This window comes from Calypte anna, chromosome 1, assembly GCF_003957555.1.
Source record: "Calypte anna isolate BGI_N300 chromosome 1, bCalAnn1_v1.p, whole genome shotgun sequence".
Lineage (NCBI taxonomy): Eukaryota > Metazoa > Chordata > Aves > Apodiformes > Trochilidae > Calypte > Calypte anna.
In genome coordinates this window covers 174,782,274-174,796,733 of record NC_044244.1, presented here as the reverse complement: position 1 = coordinate 174,796,733, position 14,460 = coordinate 174,782,274, and the positions used below count along the sequence as shown (strand labels likewise).

At 33.6% G+C, this 14,460-nt stretch overlaps 1 protein-coding gene across 3 annotated transcripts in view; it reads left to right on the top strand.

The window, feature by feature from the left end:
- NBEA (neurobeachin) overlaps positions 1 to 14,460 on the top strand; it is a 464,261-nt gene that overhangs the window by 150,019 nt on the left and 299,782 nt on the right. The window contains exons 25-30 of one of the 3 annotated variants that reach the window (XM_030449922.1): positions 4,657 to 4,665; positions 7,002 to 7,182; positions 8,260 to 8,390; positions 9,635 to 9,742; positions 11,255 to 11,423; positions 12,797 to 12,892. In XM_030449922.1, coding sequence (XP_030305782.1) covers positions 4,657 to 4,665; positions 7,002 to 7,182; positions 8,260 to 8,390; positions 9,635 to 9,742; positions 11,255 to 11,423; positions 12,797 to 12,892 — 694 coding nt within the window. Of the gene's footprint in view, positions 1 to 4,656; positions 4,681 to 7,001; positions 7,183 to 8,259; positions 8,391 to 9,634; positions 9,743 to 11,254; positions 11,424 to 12,796; positions 12,893 to 14,460 lie in introns of all 3 variants that reach the window. The other 2 variants (XM_030449928.1, XM_030449935.1) reach the window with 2 other exon arrangements.

Here is a 14,460-nt window from a genome sequence, read left to right as displayed (position 1 = left end):
CTTAACCTGGAAGTAACCATTGTCATCTAGATGATTATTTCATAATCATTTCCACCTAGCAGAGAGCTTCTTCCCTCCCATTCAACTGCATTCCTCTTCTGTCATTCCCCATCCATAAACACGAGCAGGAAGGGGGATTCATTCATCATTTATTCATCACTGTGAGAGCTACCAGGGGCCCAGCACATCCATCCTCCTTCTTAGAGAAGCTACTCTTGCCTCAATATTGATCTGCTCTGGAGGAAATGGATAAACTCTGGTTAGGAATATATTTCTTCTCAGCCTTGTAAGGGCAAGGTAGTCCAGTGCTTACATCAGTTACAAAAGGCTGTCTCACTCTCCTTCCAAAAGATACTCATTGGAAGATAAATATAATGCTTTCACTGCATAAAAATGCTTATGGCAAGCCTTTCTAGTGATACTTTCTGCCAAAGTAACAGTGAAGGAAGGAAAGAGCCAATACTCTCTTTACCTCACCAATTCAAAGAATCACAGACAGGCTGAGGCTGGAATGGACCTCTGGAAGACATCTGGTCCAACTTGCCCAGCTATGAACACCTAGGTCAAGCTGCCCAGGACTGTGTTCAGATGGCTTTTGAGTAGTATCTCCAAGGATGGAGATTCCACCACCCCTCTGGGCAACATGTGCCAGTGCTCAGATACCTCATAACTGAAAAAGTAATTTTTGATTTTCAGATGGAACCTCCTGTTTCTAGTTAATTACATTAATGTCACTTTTTTCCCCCAAGATAAACACTCCAAATTTTGTGCTGCATTTTACAAATTCCTTCCAGCCTCAACCATTCTGTGATTCTGTTTGATTTTGATGTTCTGTGCAATTTTTTGATTCTGAAATTTAAAATGGACGTGGTACAAGAAGTCCAGTCAGTCAGTACTGCACTACTGTTACAAAAGCATTGTGGAAGCTACTTTCTGGGTCAGCCCAAGGGCCCAGTTGGTTTAGCATTCTGCCTTCAAAAGGCAAAAAAGGCTGTATGCTGCCTATGTCCAAATGTAGAAGGCTTAGCAAGCATATTGATTGCTCTAGTAATACTTCATTTCAGCATTTAGGATTTTAATAACTAGAGAGGGAGCTGGGTTGTCATGTTTAATAATTACTAAGGAATTTATACTTCTAGATCTCATCTAATTTTATCTAATTGAAGCTACTTACACTTTTAGTTTCCCTAATATCTTATGGCATGGAGTCTGACAAAATAATTATATAACCTTTGAAGCACTTCTTGTCTTTGTCTTTTTTAAGCCTACTTAATATATAAGGTCTATGTACCTTTCTGTTTATATTATGAAAGGAGTGGTTAATCATGTCCTTATTAATCATATCAGCTGTGCTTGAGTCGTATCTCCTGGTGTACCTGTTTGAATCCATGAAAAGTCATTGTCTTCTTCAGTTTGTTTGTCTTTGGAAGCCTCTGATCCTCCATGTGTATTCTTTGGAAGTTTCTAGGTTTTCAGAACCCTCACATTTTATATATCCTGTAGAAAACAATTCAATTTATCAACAACTATAAGCTCTTTTTACTTCATTTGTTCTTTTTTTCGCTTTCATGAAGCTTCTCAAATATTCCCAATAAAGGCCTTTTGGGACCATGTGGAAATTTTAAAGTAGTAGGGTGTTGTATTTGTGGCACAGGACATTTTGACATCAACTTCTAAAAACAATTTACATTTTGTTCTGGAACAGTGAAATACAGGAGCTAAAAGGTTATGTAACAGACAGGAAAGGTCATTTTACACTTTTACTTCAGGATGATAGAATGGAATTCAGGAAAAGAATGAGGTAAATTGAGGTATCCAACTGAAGCACTTATATATGGACTAGATTCTTAGCGAAATGGAGATCTACCAGATGAAAGCAAATGATTCACCTGTCTCTGATGTAGACATCTTGTGGCTGCTCAGCCAGATACCTTAGGATACCCTGACTGCAATGATTGGAGCTGAATCCAGCTTCTTTTAATGAGGTAGCTTCGGCTTTTTTTCTAACAAAGATGACACAGAAACACATAGTACCTTTATTGTCTCACACTCCTACCTATCCACAGTCCCTTGACTTCAGTGTGTCTTGAGTTTAAGTGAAGCCTCATCCTGGGCTCCTGATTCTTCAATAGTCTTAAACATGTTACAGAACTCTCTTAAGTTTGCTATACAGTTAATTGTTATTACATTTGTACCATTACCTCTCATTTTTAAGGCATTTTACCTATTTCTCATTAGTAGACTAGACTCTTAATATTAGATGCTTAAATTAAGGTAGTAGGCAGAAAATAACCAATAGTTAAATCTAGCAAAATGACTTTCAGAGTACTGGAGAAGTTGCAAATATTTTTTCTTTTGTGGAAAAATTCTGTATTGTGTTCTCTCCCTTGCTGAAACAGCAGGACTGTCATAGTTTCTCTTAAAAAAAAAAAAAAGGAAAAAAAAAAAAAGATAATTGGTGAATTTCACATTTCAAAAATGCTTTTTCCTTTGCATAGCTAGTATTTTTAGTGAAAGGGTAATTCTCTTGGGTTGGGTGGAAAATTACTCCCTTCTCTACTGTAGAATTTTCTCACTACTGAATACATGTAGAAAATCTGCCATTCACCTTCATTTTTTTTTTTATTTTATTCTGGTGTAAGATTATCTGAATAGTGCTGTGCATCAGAGCCTTTAAATATGAATAAAAAAAAAGCAAAAAATAAACCCAACCAAAACAAAACCACTCTCAAATCTGTAAGTGGCTAAAGAGTAGACAGAAGGTTATATATTTATATGGAATACAGGCAAAAATTTACTGCAATTTACACCCATCTATTCCCTCATGTTTTAGTATTTCCCTAGATTTCAGTTCTGTACCACTCACGGGCTGTGTCTCAGGGGCTGTACAAAGACTTGCTTCAAATTCTGATGTTTTTTTAAAGGGTTGACAATTACAGTGGAAGCAAATATTAACAAAAAAAATAATCAGTTTTGATGTTTTACAATGTAGGCTGGTATGTGTTTCAGTGCTGATTCTGATGTCTTGTTTGTTAAATTGGGACATATTAGATAGCTCTGACAATACTAAAAGGAGATAATAAAATATAAAATAACCATGGGGTTTTTTTTATTATTATTTCAGTGGAGGTGGTCTTTTAGGCTTTTGTTTAAATAGAGCTATAAGAAAGACATTTTAAGATGGTGCACAAAGTGTGAAAAAAGCATATTTGGGGGCCTGTTAGAGAAAGCACACCATTTACTAGATAGGAACTTGAAATAATCCTTCCTTACTGCAAGGAAAGCAGCCATGACAAGGCCATGGACATTGAGTAAGAAAAAAGAAATTTGAGAAGTTGAAATATTTGTGACAAATGGGAGTAGATTTCCAGACCCTTTGCAACTATTTTTGTTTTTTTCACTTAGGGTGTGATGTCTGTAATTGTAATTCTTGCTTATAGCAGGTAAAACAGCGGTTCCTAAATTGTGATCTGAGGGTTGCTGGTGTTATATCAACAGCTGTCTACAAAATTGAATTAAATATTTAAAGACAGCTTTATTAAGTCTGTCATGTAAATACCAAGATGAGATAATTTTTTCTGTATGTCCTGTATATAGCATTAGCATTATCATGTTCATGACTTACATGATGCCACAAGTACTGCATGATCTAGAACAATTCTGAGATTCAGCAGTGGCCCATGGATGTAAATATCATCAATCAGAAGATAATAATTATAGGTTAATTCTTGAGGTGTATCCAGCTACCAGGCTGGTCCAGTTAAAAACTGGTTGAACATGGTATTTTCTGTTCAAAAGGGACAGAAAACAGTTGCTTTTCATTATATTAGATTTCTCCACTATTTAAATGGCAAAATACTGACATAATCTGGGAAATTCAGTTTCTTTCTCTTTTTAAAATGTAACTAGGGAAAACTGAAGGATTAGTTCCTAGCCTATTGCGATAAGAGATCCTAAACTTAAAACATAAATTTTTTACATAGCTTTTTAATAGAGAGCACTGAAATTTGAAGACTAAAAAAGTCCCCAAGGCCTAGTGAATCTGTACTTTTTTCCTGTGGTTCAAAAGCATTGAGATATACAGTATGATATTAGTTTATATTGAAAAAATTGTACCCAGATGTAATATAGAGAGTTATGTGTTGCTTCAAAGGAAGGAGCATTATGCATAGAGAGCCAGTTTGCTTTTTGTGATTTACATTTGTTTTGTCAAAGCATTTTAAACATATTTACCTCCTCATACAAAGATTAACTACTTTATTACATTTCGGTTAAGTGGCTTGTTCTGCAACAATCATTTTATTTCTATATAATCAGTGAACACATTACTTTGCCTTACATTGCTTCATGAAATTGCTCTGTGTGCTGTATAAAGGATGTACAATGGCTTGGAAGAATCAGAGTTTACATGAAGTCCATAATAATACAAGATTTGCAGTTTTCCTTTCCCTGTGCATAGCTCTCTTAAAAGTCTTTCTTTTTGAATGTTCATGCTGAGCTGAAATGTTTTGCTGTTTTAATTATAAACTTAACAAATGTATAAATCCAAGATACTAATTTGCTTCAATTTTGCATTGTATTTTTAGTTAACTTAATTAATTTTCTTTTTCTTTTATTGTTGTGATCTGTTGTCTGTTTTGTCTGTTGCATGTCCAGGGTTCTAAGGTTAGTATTGCTGCTGTAAGTTTCAGTTTTTGCACTTTTCAAAAATACCTTATTTTTGATCATTTAATATTTTCACTTTTTTTAGTACTGCTATTATTTTCTGATATCATATAGTAGGATTTGAATAGAAATATATGAGATGCAAACAGGAAATTTTTCTAGCACGTTTCCTTTGAGTAAATTAAGGCATTAAATATCATGATTACTGTTATCTACCTGTAGATATAGGCAGTTTGTGAGATAATTTGTTATAAATGTGGTTGTTAATAGAAAAACTCTTTAGGTCTTGATAATATTTATTGTACACGAAAATTTTTAGCATTCTTAAAGTACATTGAGTAATCATGAAATGGTGATCAGTTCAGTTTTTAAAGAGTTTTTGAGCATCACCTATTTAAAATAATACTAAAGCCTGAAGGCAGTTTTATCACCAATGGAGATTATTTTAAACTTTAAGAGAGTATCAATGTGCTGAATTTAAAAGGTAGAACTGATTGTAAGTTTTTCTGTAAATAATGTCAGTCTCCTTTTGCTTCCATCCAAGCAAGTTTGCGAAAGTCTTGTTAAAATATCCTAGTGCATTTATTAAAATTTATTACAGAACTTGCAAAAAAACCCCAAACACCAATGCATGATCTGAGAAGGGTTAAGACTATGATTGATGCAATACAGTTGAAGCTTGAGAAAAATCAACAGCAGGCAGTTTGCTGGCTGTTAGCAAGCCTGATGTTAATTCATGTATGACTTTAAAGTTCATGTCTCTGTTAACACCTATGGGGTTTTTTTACCAGATTGTTATGGCTACAGGTTTTTGCAAATCTATTTTCTTTCAAAAATTAAGTTCTAGTCTGTTATAAAACCCCAGCAATTTATTGTTCCAAAAAGTAAGAATACACACACACTAAGCAAGGGAAACATGGCTAAAGCAGATAGGCTAGAAAGAGTTCTTCTGAGAGTTGTCATTTTACCATTTTTCTGATGTTTTGGGGCAGGGCAGACAGATGACAGCCCTTCCCAAATCACTCATGTGACTGAAAAATTAAATGAAGCAGTATCTGTCATTGTGGTGACACATGCCACATTCTATCTTTCATTTTTCAAAACTGTAATTTCCTTAATGCTGATTGACACCATTTGAGATTTTTAAATTTCTGATAAAATATTCTAAAAATGATCCATGGGTGAGGATAAGAATTTTTTAGAAGTATGGAAATAAGGATTTTTTTTTTTTTCTATATTTCTACATTGCCTTAAAATCACAAAATATTTTTAATTGATAATACTAAGAAATGAATAAAAATAAGCAAATTAAGTAAGTAATATTTTTCAAAGGGAATGAACTCTGTGTTCAGAAAAGCACTGTGATCTGAAATTTTGTTAACAATAAGAATCAACCATCTGTAAACCATTTTGAAAATACTATTTAAACATGTAAATGTGGGCACAGTCAAGTACTAAACCCTGCTTTCAATTTTGCATAGAGCCAGAGGTAAATGTTTTCAAATATATATGTATATATATATTTTAATTAAAATTCCTGTTTACTCACTTACTTACTTACTATTAGACACCTGAATACATTTGAAAACACAGCTCTCTGGACATCTAAGTATCTTTTTGGAGAAAAACAATTTGACCCTCTTTTAGATTTCAGAAATGTTGGATTCAGGCAGCATTTTTCTGTGGATTCCCATTAAGGAGAGTCCAATGCTACATAAAGAAAGAACAGGCCATTCCCTGGGAAACGTGAGCCTCACACCATATAACTTGTCACATTTTACTTCCCCCCTTGCTCCCGCTGCTGTTGTCATCTCACCCTCAGAGGAACTGGAATCCATCTGGTTCCTGTATGGTATAAGCATTCCCAGGGAGAATCGATTCATAGAAACAGGGCAAAACTGTTTTTTGCCACTCTACTCCTCACATTTACTTTTTTATCTAAAGGAAGATAAAAGCTATACAGACAGGGATTGCCTTCATTTGTTACCTGCCAGTTTGCTTAGCCTATGGAAGAATGTAATAGTAAGTTGCACCCTTATAAACCATACACTGTTTTACTTTCTGGCCACACTTTGTCTTTATGTAATTGCTAATAATTTTCCCATTTATATCAGACTTTTTCTTGTCTGTTACAGCATGTAAACAGAAATAATTTTCTCACTCGTAAATGCTGTCTTTGAATTTCAATCAGTTTATGTCAGTGGTAACAGGAGATTTTAAAATAACACTTAAATGTAGTTGTCATTGAGCATAACAATTTAGATGTCCATGTGTATGTGCTGCCTTTGTATTTCAGTTGTGTTCAAACTGTTTAATTCAATTATCTTCTTTTAAAGACTGAATTGGAAAATATTGAAGTGACACAAGGAATGTCAGCAGAGACAGCAGTAACTTTTCTCAGCCGTCTGATGGCAATGGTTGATGTACTGGTATTTGCCAGTTCTCTAAATTTTAGTGAGATTGAAGCTGAAAAAAACATGTCTTCTGGAGGTCTAATGCGACAGTGCCTAAGGCTTGGTAAGTTGGCAGACAGTATCTATTAAATAATTACTCACAGATCACTGAGCTACAGATGGATCAAATAGTGACACAAGTAAGAGAGGACTTGTGCTGAATATGATGTGATGAAAATCCCATCTATTATTGATTTGATATATTTTTAAAGTTTATTCTATTTAGGCACAAGAATAAGTTAAAATAACATGTCTGAAATTATGTCTCTCAATTTTTATGTATTTTGGAGGAGTAAAAACATTTAATATAAATAAGTAAGACTTTTTTTTCTCTCATTGCTTTGCTACCTGCCTATTGCAGGTTTCCTTATGCATGTGTCCATGGATTTGGAACACTACTCATATATTATATAAAATTCAAAGCATGTGATGGGTGTGCCAGCAATGTAGACCTTAATATATGTGGCAACAGTCTGGCACCTCTCTTCACCATTTACTATATGCTATATACTGTTAAAGTTAATTAATGAATTTTTTAAAAATTATGAATAATTCAAACTATTCATATTTTACCACTTTATCCTTGAGAAGATTAAATTTTGGCTGTCATCTGGCATGATTCTTTTTTGCTAATGTTATATCCCTCCTACTTTTTCACCTCTAAAATGCATAATTTTTGTACTCAAGTTTTGTCCTGTTATTATTTGTACCATTCATTAGGTCATTGATAATTATACTGATAGAAAACTTGTGGTTTCTTCTCAGTGATCAGTTTTTACCAAATTCTAAATTACCACCTACTAGTTTTTTTTCCTATTTCATCTGTACATAAATACCTTTAAATTGTAAGTGTTGACAACTGATGAATAACATAGAAAAGCTCCAGTTCATGGAGTGATCATTTTCAAATTTTAGTATAGTGATATAGCAATTATATAAAACATTTTATTAGTCAACTAAGTAATTTATTAAGCCACCAGAATTCTTTCTTGGTACTGACACAGTCTAATATGACAGCTATGTGGCACTTTGGACGTGGCTATTGACTCGTTAAACTAGACATGCAAACTGCTAATTAATGTTCTGAATATATTGATTAGAAAATATTCTAATTTGTAGCATTTTCCTAACTTCTTCTTAGTTTGTTGTGTGGCTGTGAGAAACTGCTTAGAATGTCGGCACAGGCAGAGAGAAAGAGTGACCAAGACATCATTAATGGGCACTAAAACTCAAGACACTCTTCAGGGTGTAACTGCAGCAGCAGGAGCCAAGGTAACCTGGTCTTTAGTTACCAACAGCAATGACAAATCTGTACCACTCTTGTATAGGATCAGACAATAATTTTAACTGCCAAAACCAATTGTACTTGTCAAAAGCTTAAGTTTTTGCTATTAACTGGCTTAAAGGAAAAGTATCTGGGGGGATTTATTTGAAACAAGAAAACATTAATGCAGTATTATGACTGGAGTAATTTTAAACAGCTTTTTCACTTTTGCTTGGTCTACTTCAAAGAGCAAGTCCCCTTACTAGCATCTGTCATACATACCTGCACAGCTTTTTTAATCTGTCAGAGCACTTCTAGCTTTGATGAAATCCTCCAATTGCCTCTGTGTTGGTGGAACATCTGAGTCCCAGTAATTTCAACAGACCTTTGCATGCCTGTTAGTCATAACATGTTTAATATTCTATTAAAGCACAGTTTTTCCACTTTCATTAATTTGTTGTTCATATTTTTTTTTACTTGTTTACAGCTTTAAGACTTGTAAAGAAGCCTGAAACTAAAATCAAAGAGTTTAGCATAGCACATGACTAAAATACAATACTTTTTATGATGTAAAGGATTCCTTTTTTCCTAGTATATTTTCATTATTAAATTTAGTGGGTTTTCTTCTCAAAAGACTTTTTCAGATAGCATTTACAAACTCAGCTCCTTTCACAATAGTATTTCATTAAATCTCAGAAAAACATTTATCCATGCTAATCATATTCACTCCAAGGCAAATCACTATAAGTAGACTGGTAGGTGTTCAGGCACCATTTGTAATACATTATCATTTTTAAAAGGAAACATTCTTCTCTATGCTTTTGTAATAAGAGCCAGGATTCTGTAAGTAGTACTTAATAATTCTGAGTAAAATGAACATCATAATTATTTTTTTAAATATTTATAATCATTGTTTATAAGTTTAATGCACATATTAGAAATAATTCATCGTACTGCTATGAAACAACTATAATCTAAAATAACCCTTTGTATCCAAAAGATCTTAATTCTGGGAAGGGGTACAGCTATTCTGACGGACTGGGAAGACGTAGCAATTTATATCTAAATAGCTGTTCTAATAAAACATTGCTTTGTTTCTAGAACCCTTATCTGAGTATTATGATGGAAATATATTAGTAGTAAAGATCATCTAAGTTTAATGGAATATATTTTAAAAGATACCAAAATAAGGTTCAAATAAAAACGCTTTGATATTTGGGGGAGATCGAATCTTCTTACTTTTTATTTTTAGACTCCACTTGAAAATGTCCCTGGCAATCTTTCTCCTATAAAAGACCCTGATAGGCTTCTTCAGGATGTTGATATTAATCGTCTACGAGCAGTTGTTTTTCGTGATGTGGTGAGTAATAAGTGCTGGAATTCTTCTGCAAAATCGTCACTTATATTTGAAAGAGATTTTGATTGTACCAGAATTAAAAATACCATTCATGTGTTGCACTTCCTATATTATCTGAAAACCATCTGCTTGTGGCTGGGTAACTCCCAGCCACTTTCTGCACTTTAAAATAATACTGGTAAGCTATCTGAGATTACTAGTTGTGTTTAACAGTCAGACTTGGTCTTATATTAGCCAGATAATCAAGGCAGGATGAATCAGATTTGGCCTATGTTTATTACTCTATTACTTAAGGTGTCAGATATTTATCCAACTGTGCCACAATGTGCTTGCTTATGAAAGTAGTACAACAGGAATTTATATATACTCAAATAGATATGTTATATTTAAACTTCCCCAAGTGCTTTGAAGTGATTACTGGTGTTAGAAGTTGCTTTAAAGAGAATAAAGTAGGACTTGACTCAAAAAAAAATAAAATTATCTGGCAGGATGACCTTGATCTTGAAAGGGCAAGCTTGAATTCAGGTGGAGATCTTCTTACATTATTTTGTTAATTAGAGGAAAAGGGAATAGTGAAAATAATGTTTCTGGCATTCCTATGAAAGAACTTAGTAAGAGGATTTCCACTTAGTTTAAGAACTGCAAATTCAGGCAGCAAAATTAAGTAACACCAAGAAAGCAGGGAAAGCAAACACTGAATCTGTAATAGAAAATGCACACCTGCGTAATTGACAAAAGGTGAAACCACTGCAGGATTAGATAGAGATTGAAGTCTTAATTCAGTTGGGTTTTACACCATAATAATTATAGAAGATATTTCATCTGAACTACAGCAGGTTCAATCAGGATGGTATCTATGCCATAGAGGGCAGTTGCCATAGAACAGCAGAGTGTACGGGGTGGGTAGAGAAGACAGCCAAGTTGTTGTGGTCCTGGCATTTAGTTAAATGAGAACCTTGGAGAACTGGTATTGCTGCTGACAGTCCAGTTGAAGAAATCAGAATGTAGCTAAGGTTTTATTGCTGGAAGAAAAATAATGGTCATATCCCCTCTGTTTTCACATGCTGCTAGAAGCTGTATGCATCCTATGTTAGCTAGAAAAGCAGCAATGAACTTAGTTTTCCCTCTCAGCTGCAGTGCCTTTTACCTTCTTGTGACAAGAGCTTTCAGTGTCTTATCCTTGGGGCAGCCAAAGTCAGTTGTCCTTGCTGATGAGAAGCCTTGGAAGATCTCTCAGAGCAGAATCAAGGTTCCAGGTGGAAATGCCTATTGACCCCACAGTCCCAGAGATTTTCTCAGTTGACAAATTACATGTAAGATACAGTACATAATACATGCTGTGTGCATAGTACTCCACTGCAAATCCTTTAAGTGTTCTACATAATCCAATTACTACTGTGTTAACAGATGTAACATTTCAGAGAGGTATTATTTATAAAGCCTTGTGATGATTTGGTGTGAAAATCCTATGGAAGTCTCCAGTATTACAATCTGTTCTTTTTTTCTCCAACACAGGATGACAGCAAACAGGCTCAGTTCTTAGCTTTGGCAGTAGTCTACTTTATTTCTGTTCTGATGGTCTCAAAATACCGTGATATACTAGAACCACAGCGAGAAACTGCGAGATCTGGGAGCCAGGCAGGTAGAAATATCAGACAAGAGATAAATTCACCAACAAGTACAGGTACATTTGTTTTCTTCATATGTTATTTTTCATTTTGATATGCAGGGTTTTTTTAGAACTTACATTACTGTGAATTATTTTTAGTGAATAGCTAAAGATCCTAATAGGAAATTACTTGCTACTTTCTTCCTCTGTAATCACTTTAGCATAGATTGACATTCATTGGCATGAAATTTTAAATTTCAGTTATTCTAGGTATTTTTTTTACAGGGTATGACTAATTTTCATTTGCATATTGCTTTTTTATGCTTTTTTTTTCTTTAATTTGAAAATAATTATAAAGAGACAGGGTTCCTGAGGGAGTTAAAGCTGTAAAGTACAAGATAGTTCATCAGCTCAACTTCCTGAATCTGTTATTTGTCAGTAAGAACAGATATCTTTAACACAGCAAACACAGCTGTTTGCCCAAGCGACCTCCTTTTGTTTGAATAAGGAGATTTTTTCAAGGGTAGTGGTGGAGTAGTTTCTTGAAGTCCTGTTTTGTTGGTGCCTGCACTCAAAAGCCTATGGAAACAATAGAGTAAAAATGAAGCACTTCTATAACCTTCTTTGGCTGAACTCTTCATGATTTTTTGTAATAGTAGTAGTAGTAGTAGTAGTTTTTACTGTGGCATGTGTTCTTCAGCCTGAGCTGGAGGGACTCTGTTAGCTGCCAGACCTCCCAAAAAATTTACCCCACTTTGTTCCAAATATTGTGAAATTAGAAGATTTTTTCAAGTCTGGTTGGATTGATTGTAACTCTACCTTCTGTGTTTAAATAGCTGAAAATGGTATCTTAATTTGTCCATTAAATTCTTTTTGTATGTTTTTCTTCTTGTGTCAATTTTGATTACTTTCTTCATTTCTGGAGTTGTTAGATTTCATTCTTTGTAGAATTTATCTGACAGTTTGTGTCATTATTTTCTGATTCATCATGATGATTTAATTTGCGAATTATGCATAACTTTTAAAATCCATGTGCTTGTAGGCTTTCCATTTTAAATATACTGCATTAATGTAATCAATTGTGAGAAATCATAATTTTTTTGTGCATTCATGGTTATATGCTATGGTTCTGCATGAAGGAACTGCAACTTTCAGTGAACTGACTCACCCATAATTGTCTCGCCTGTGTGTGCGTGTGTGTGTGTGTGCCTCTATCTGTGTCTCTTTTTCCCCATTAATGTCACTCTTGAAGTGCCCAAATAATAGGTATGCTGTTTCCTATCTCTTGATACAGAAGTTATTTTCTTCCTTTAGAAATGCATTTTTTTTGGTTGAAACCCATATTTGCATGTTTCAATGAGATAGGATATCTGTCATGGATCCACAGTGGACCAGGTCATACATGAATACTATCTGGCTCACATTTGATTCCATGATTTTCTCCACAGTTGTGGTCATACCATCTATCCCTCACCCAAGTTTGAACCATGGATTCCTTGCCAAGTTAATTCCTGAGCAGAGCTTTGCCCACTCATTTTACAAAGGTAATATTAACATCATCTCCTAACCTGTTTGGGTGTTCTTATTTAATGTAATGTAATTCAAGAACTAACTGTGATGTAATTGTTGAAAAACAAGTATACGCCTCAGGTTACATGGAGATCAAACCTGGTGATACCTTTAAAACCTTAACTTCCTGCCTATTTTTCTCCAGGAAATCTCTTTCCCACTACCATTTATTACCTTATTATGAAATGGAATTAAACCAAATCAAAACAAAACAGTCAGGAGAACAAAACGGATGCAGAAGATTTTAAATGCTTTTTGTTTGTGGTTATTCTGCTAAAATATTAGGTCCATAAAAATAAAATGAGGCCTATTTTTAAAATATTGCATACCACATGAAGTATGTAGTACTTTTCTAGTATTCCCTTTCCCCATATCTTTTCCTGCTCTTTTGCCTTCCTTTCTCTCTTTATTTCTTGCCTTCTTGATGGTATGTAAACCTTTGATATTGTATGTATTGTGAATTATTTTATGCCTGTTAGTTAATGTGCTGTGCTGTGCTTTTCTTGAAGGAAACTGCTTTTGTGACCAGAGCAACTATTATATGTTTTGGGCCTGATTTGTTTTGTTTGTTTGTTTGTTTGAATAGATACTATACAATGTTGGAAATATGTTTATCTGCTGTCATGACATAAAAAAGAGGGTTATCTGAGTGTAACTCTAGTCAAGTTTGCATGTACATTTTCCCATTTATTTGCATGCACTATGCTGTGAATAGAGAAATATAAAATAGATTAAAAAATTTAATCTAACAAAAATGTTCTTGGTATAATTTTGCAAAAATCTCAGTGGGGGAAAAGATTCATTTATAAAAAGCCTAACAGATTTAAGGGGATTTAAAATTGCATATTGTTTATAAAGAAAATACATTGTTAACCTTGTACTTTAGAAACAGTGCAACTTATGTTTCTCAAACACTATTCTGGGAGCATTACATTAAAATAATACATGAATTTGAAGTATCATTATGTTAATCTGACATAATTTAAATTTTCATGTGTGCGTATATGTATGTTATAAATTGTTTTAAATTCTAACAAGTAGTAAGGAAGGGTTTTGAATTTTTATTCATAAAAATTGTCTGCCATACAAAGAAAAAGTAATATTTTTCAACTTGCTGGTGTAATATTCTTTGTTGTGTTAGTTGCATTTTTATTTTTTAATCTATTTTAGATAAAAGAATGAATAATTTGCTTTTATTTTAAAAGAGTATTACATTACTACATGCTACTACAGTATAAAACTTCATTAAATATTTCTTTCTCCTATTTTTTTTTTCATTTAGACCATGTTTCTGTGTATAAGACGGTCTATTTTATTTTTAACCACCCTTACTTGAAAATTTGGATTGGTTAGACTGCCTCAAAACAGAATTACTCAGAGATATTTTAAATTTTAATAGATTTAATATAATAAAAGTAAATTATGCAACATAAATGAGATCATACTGCTGTTTGTTCAAAGCTTGGCATTTGATAGAATGTGTGACAAAAGAAGAAAAAGTAATTTTTTGATTTATCCACATATAGTACATGAATAAAATATA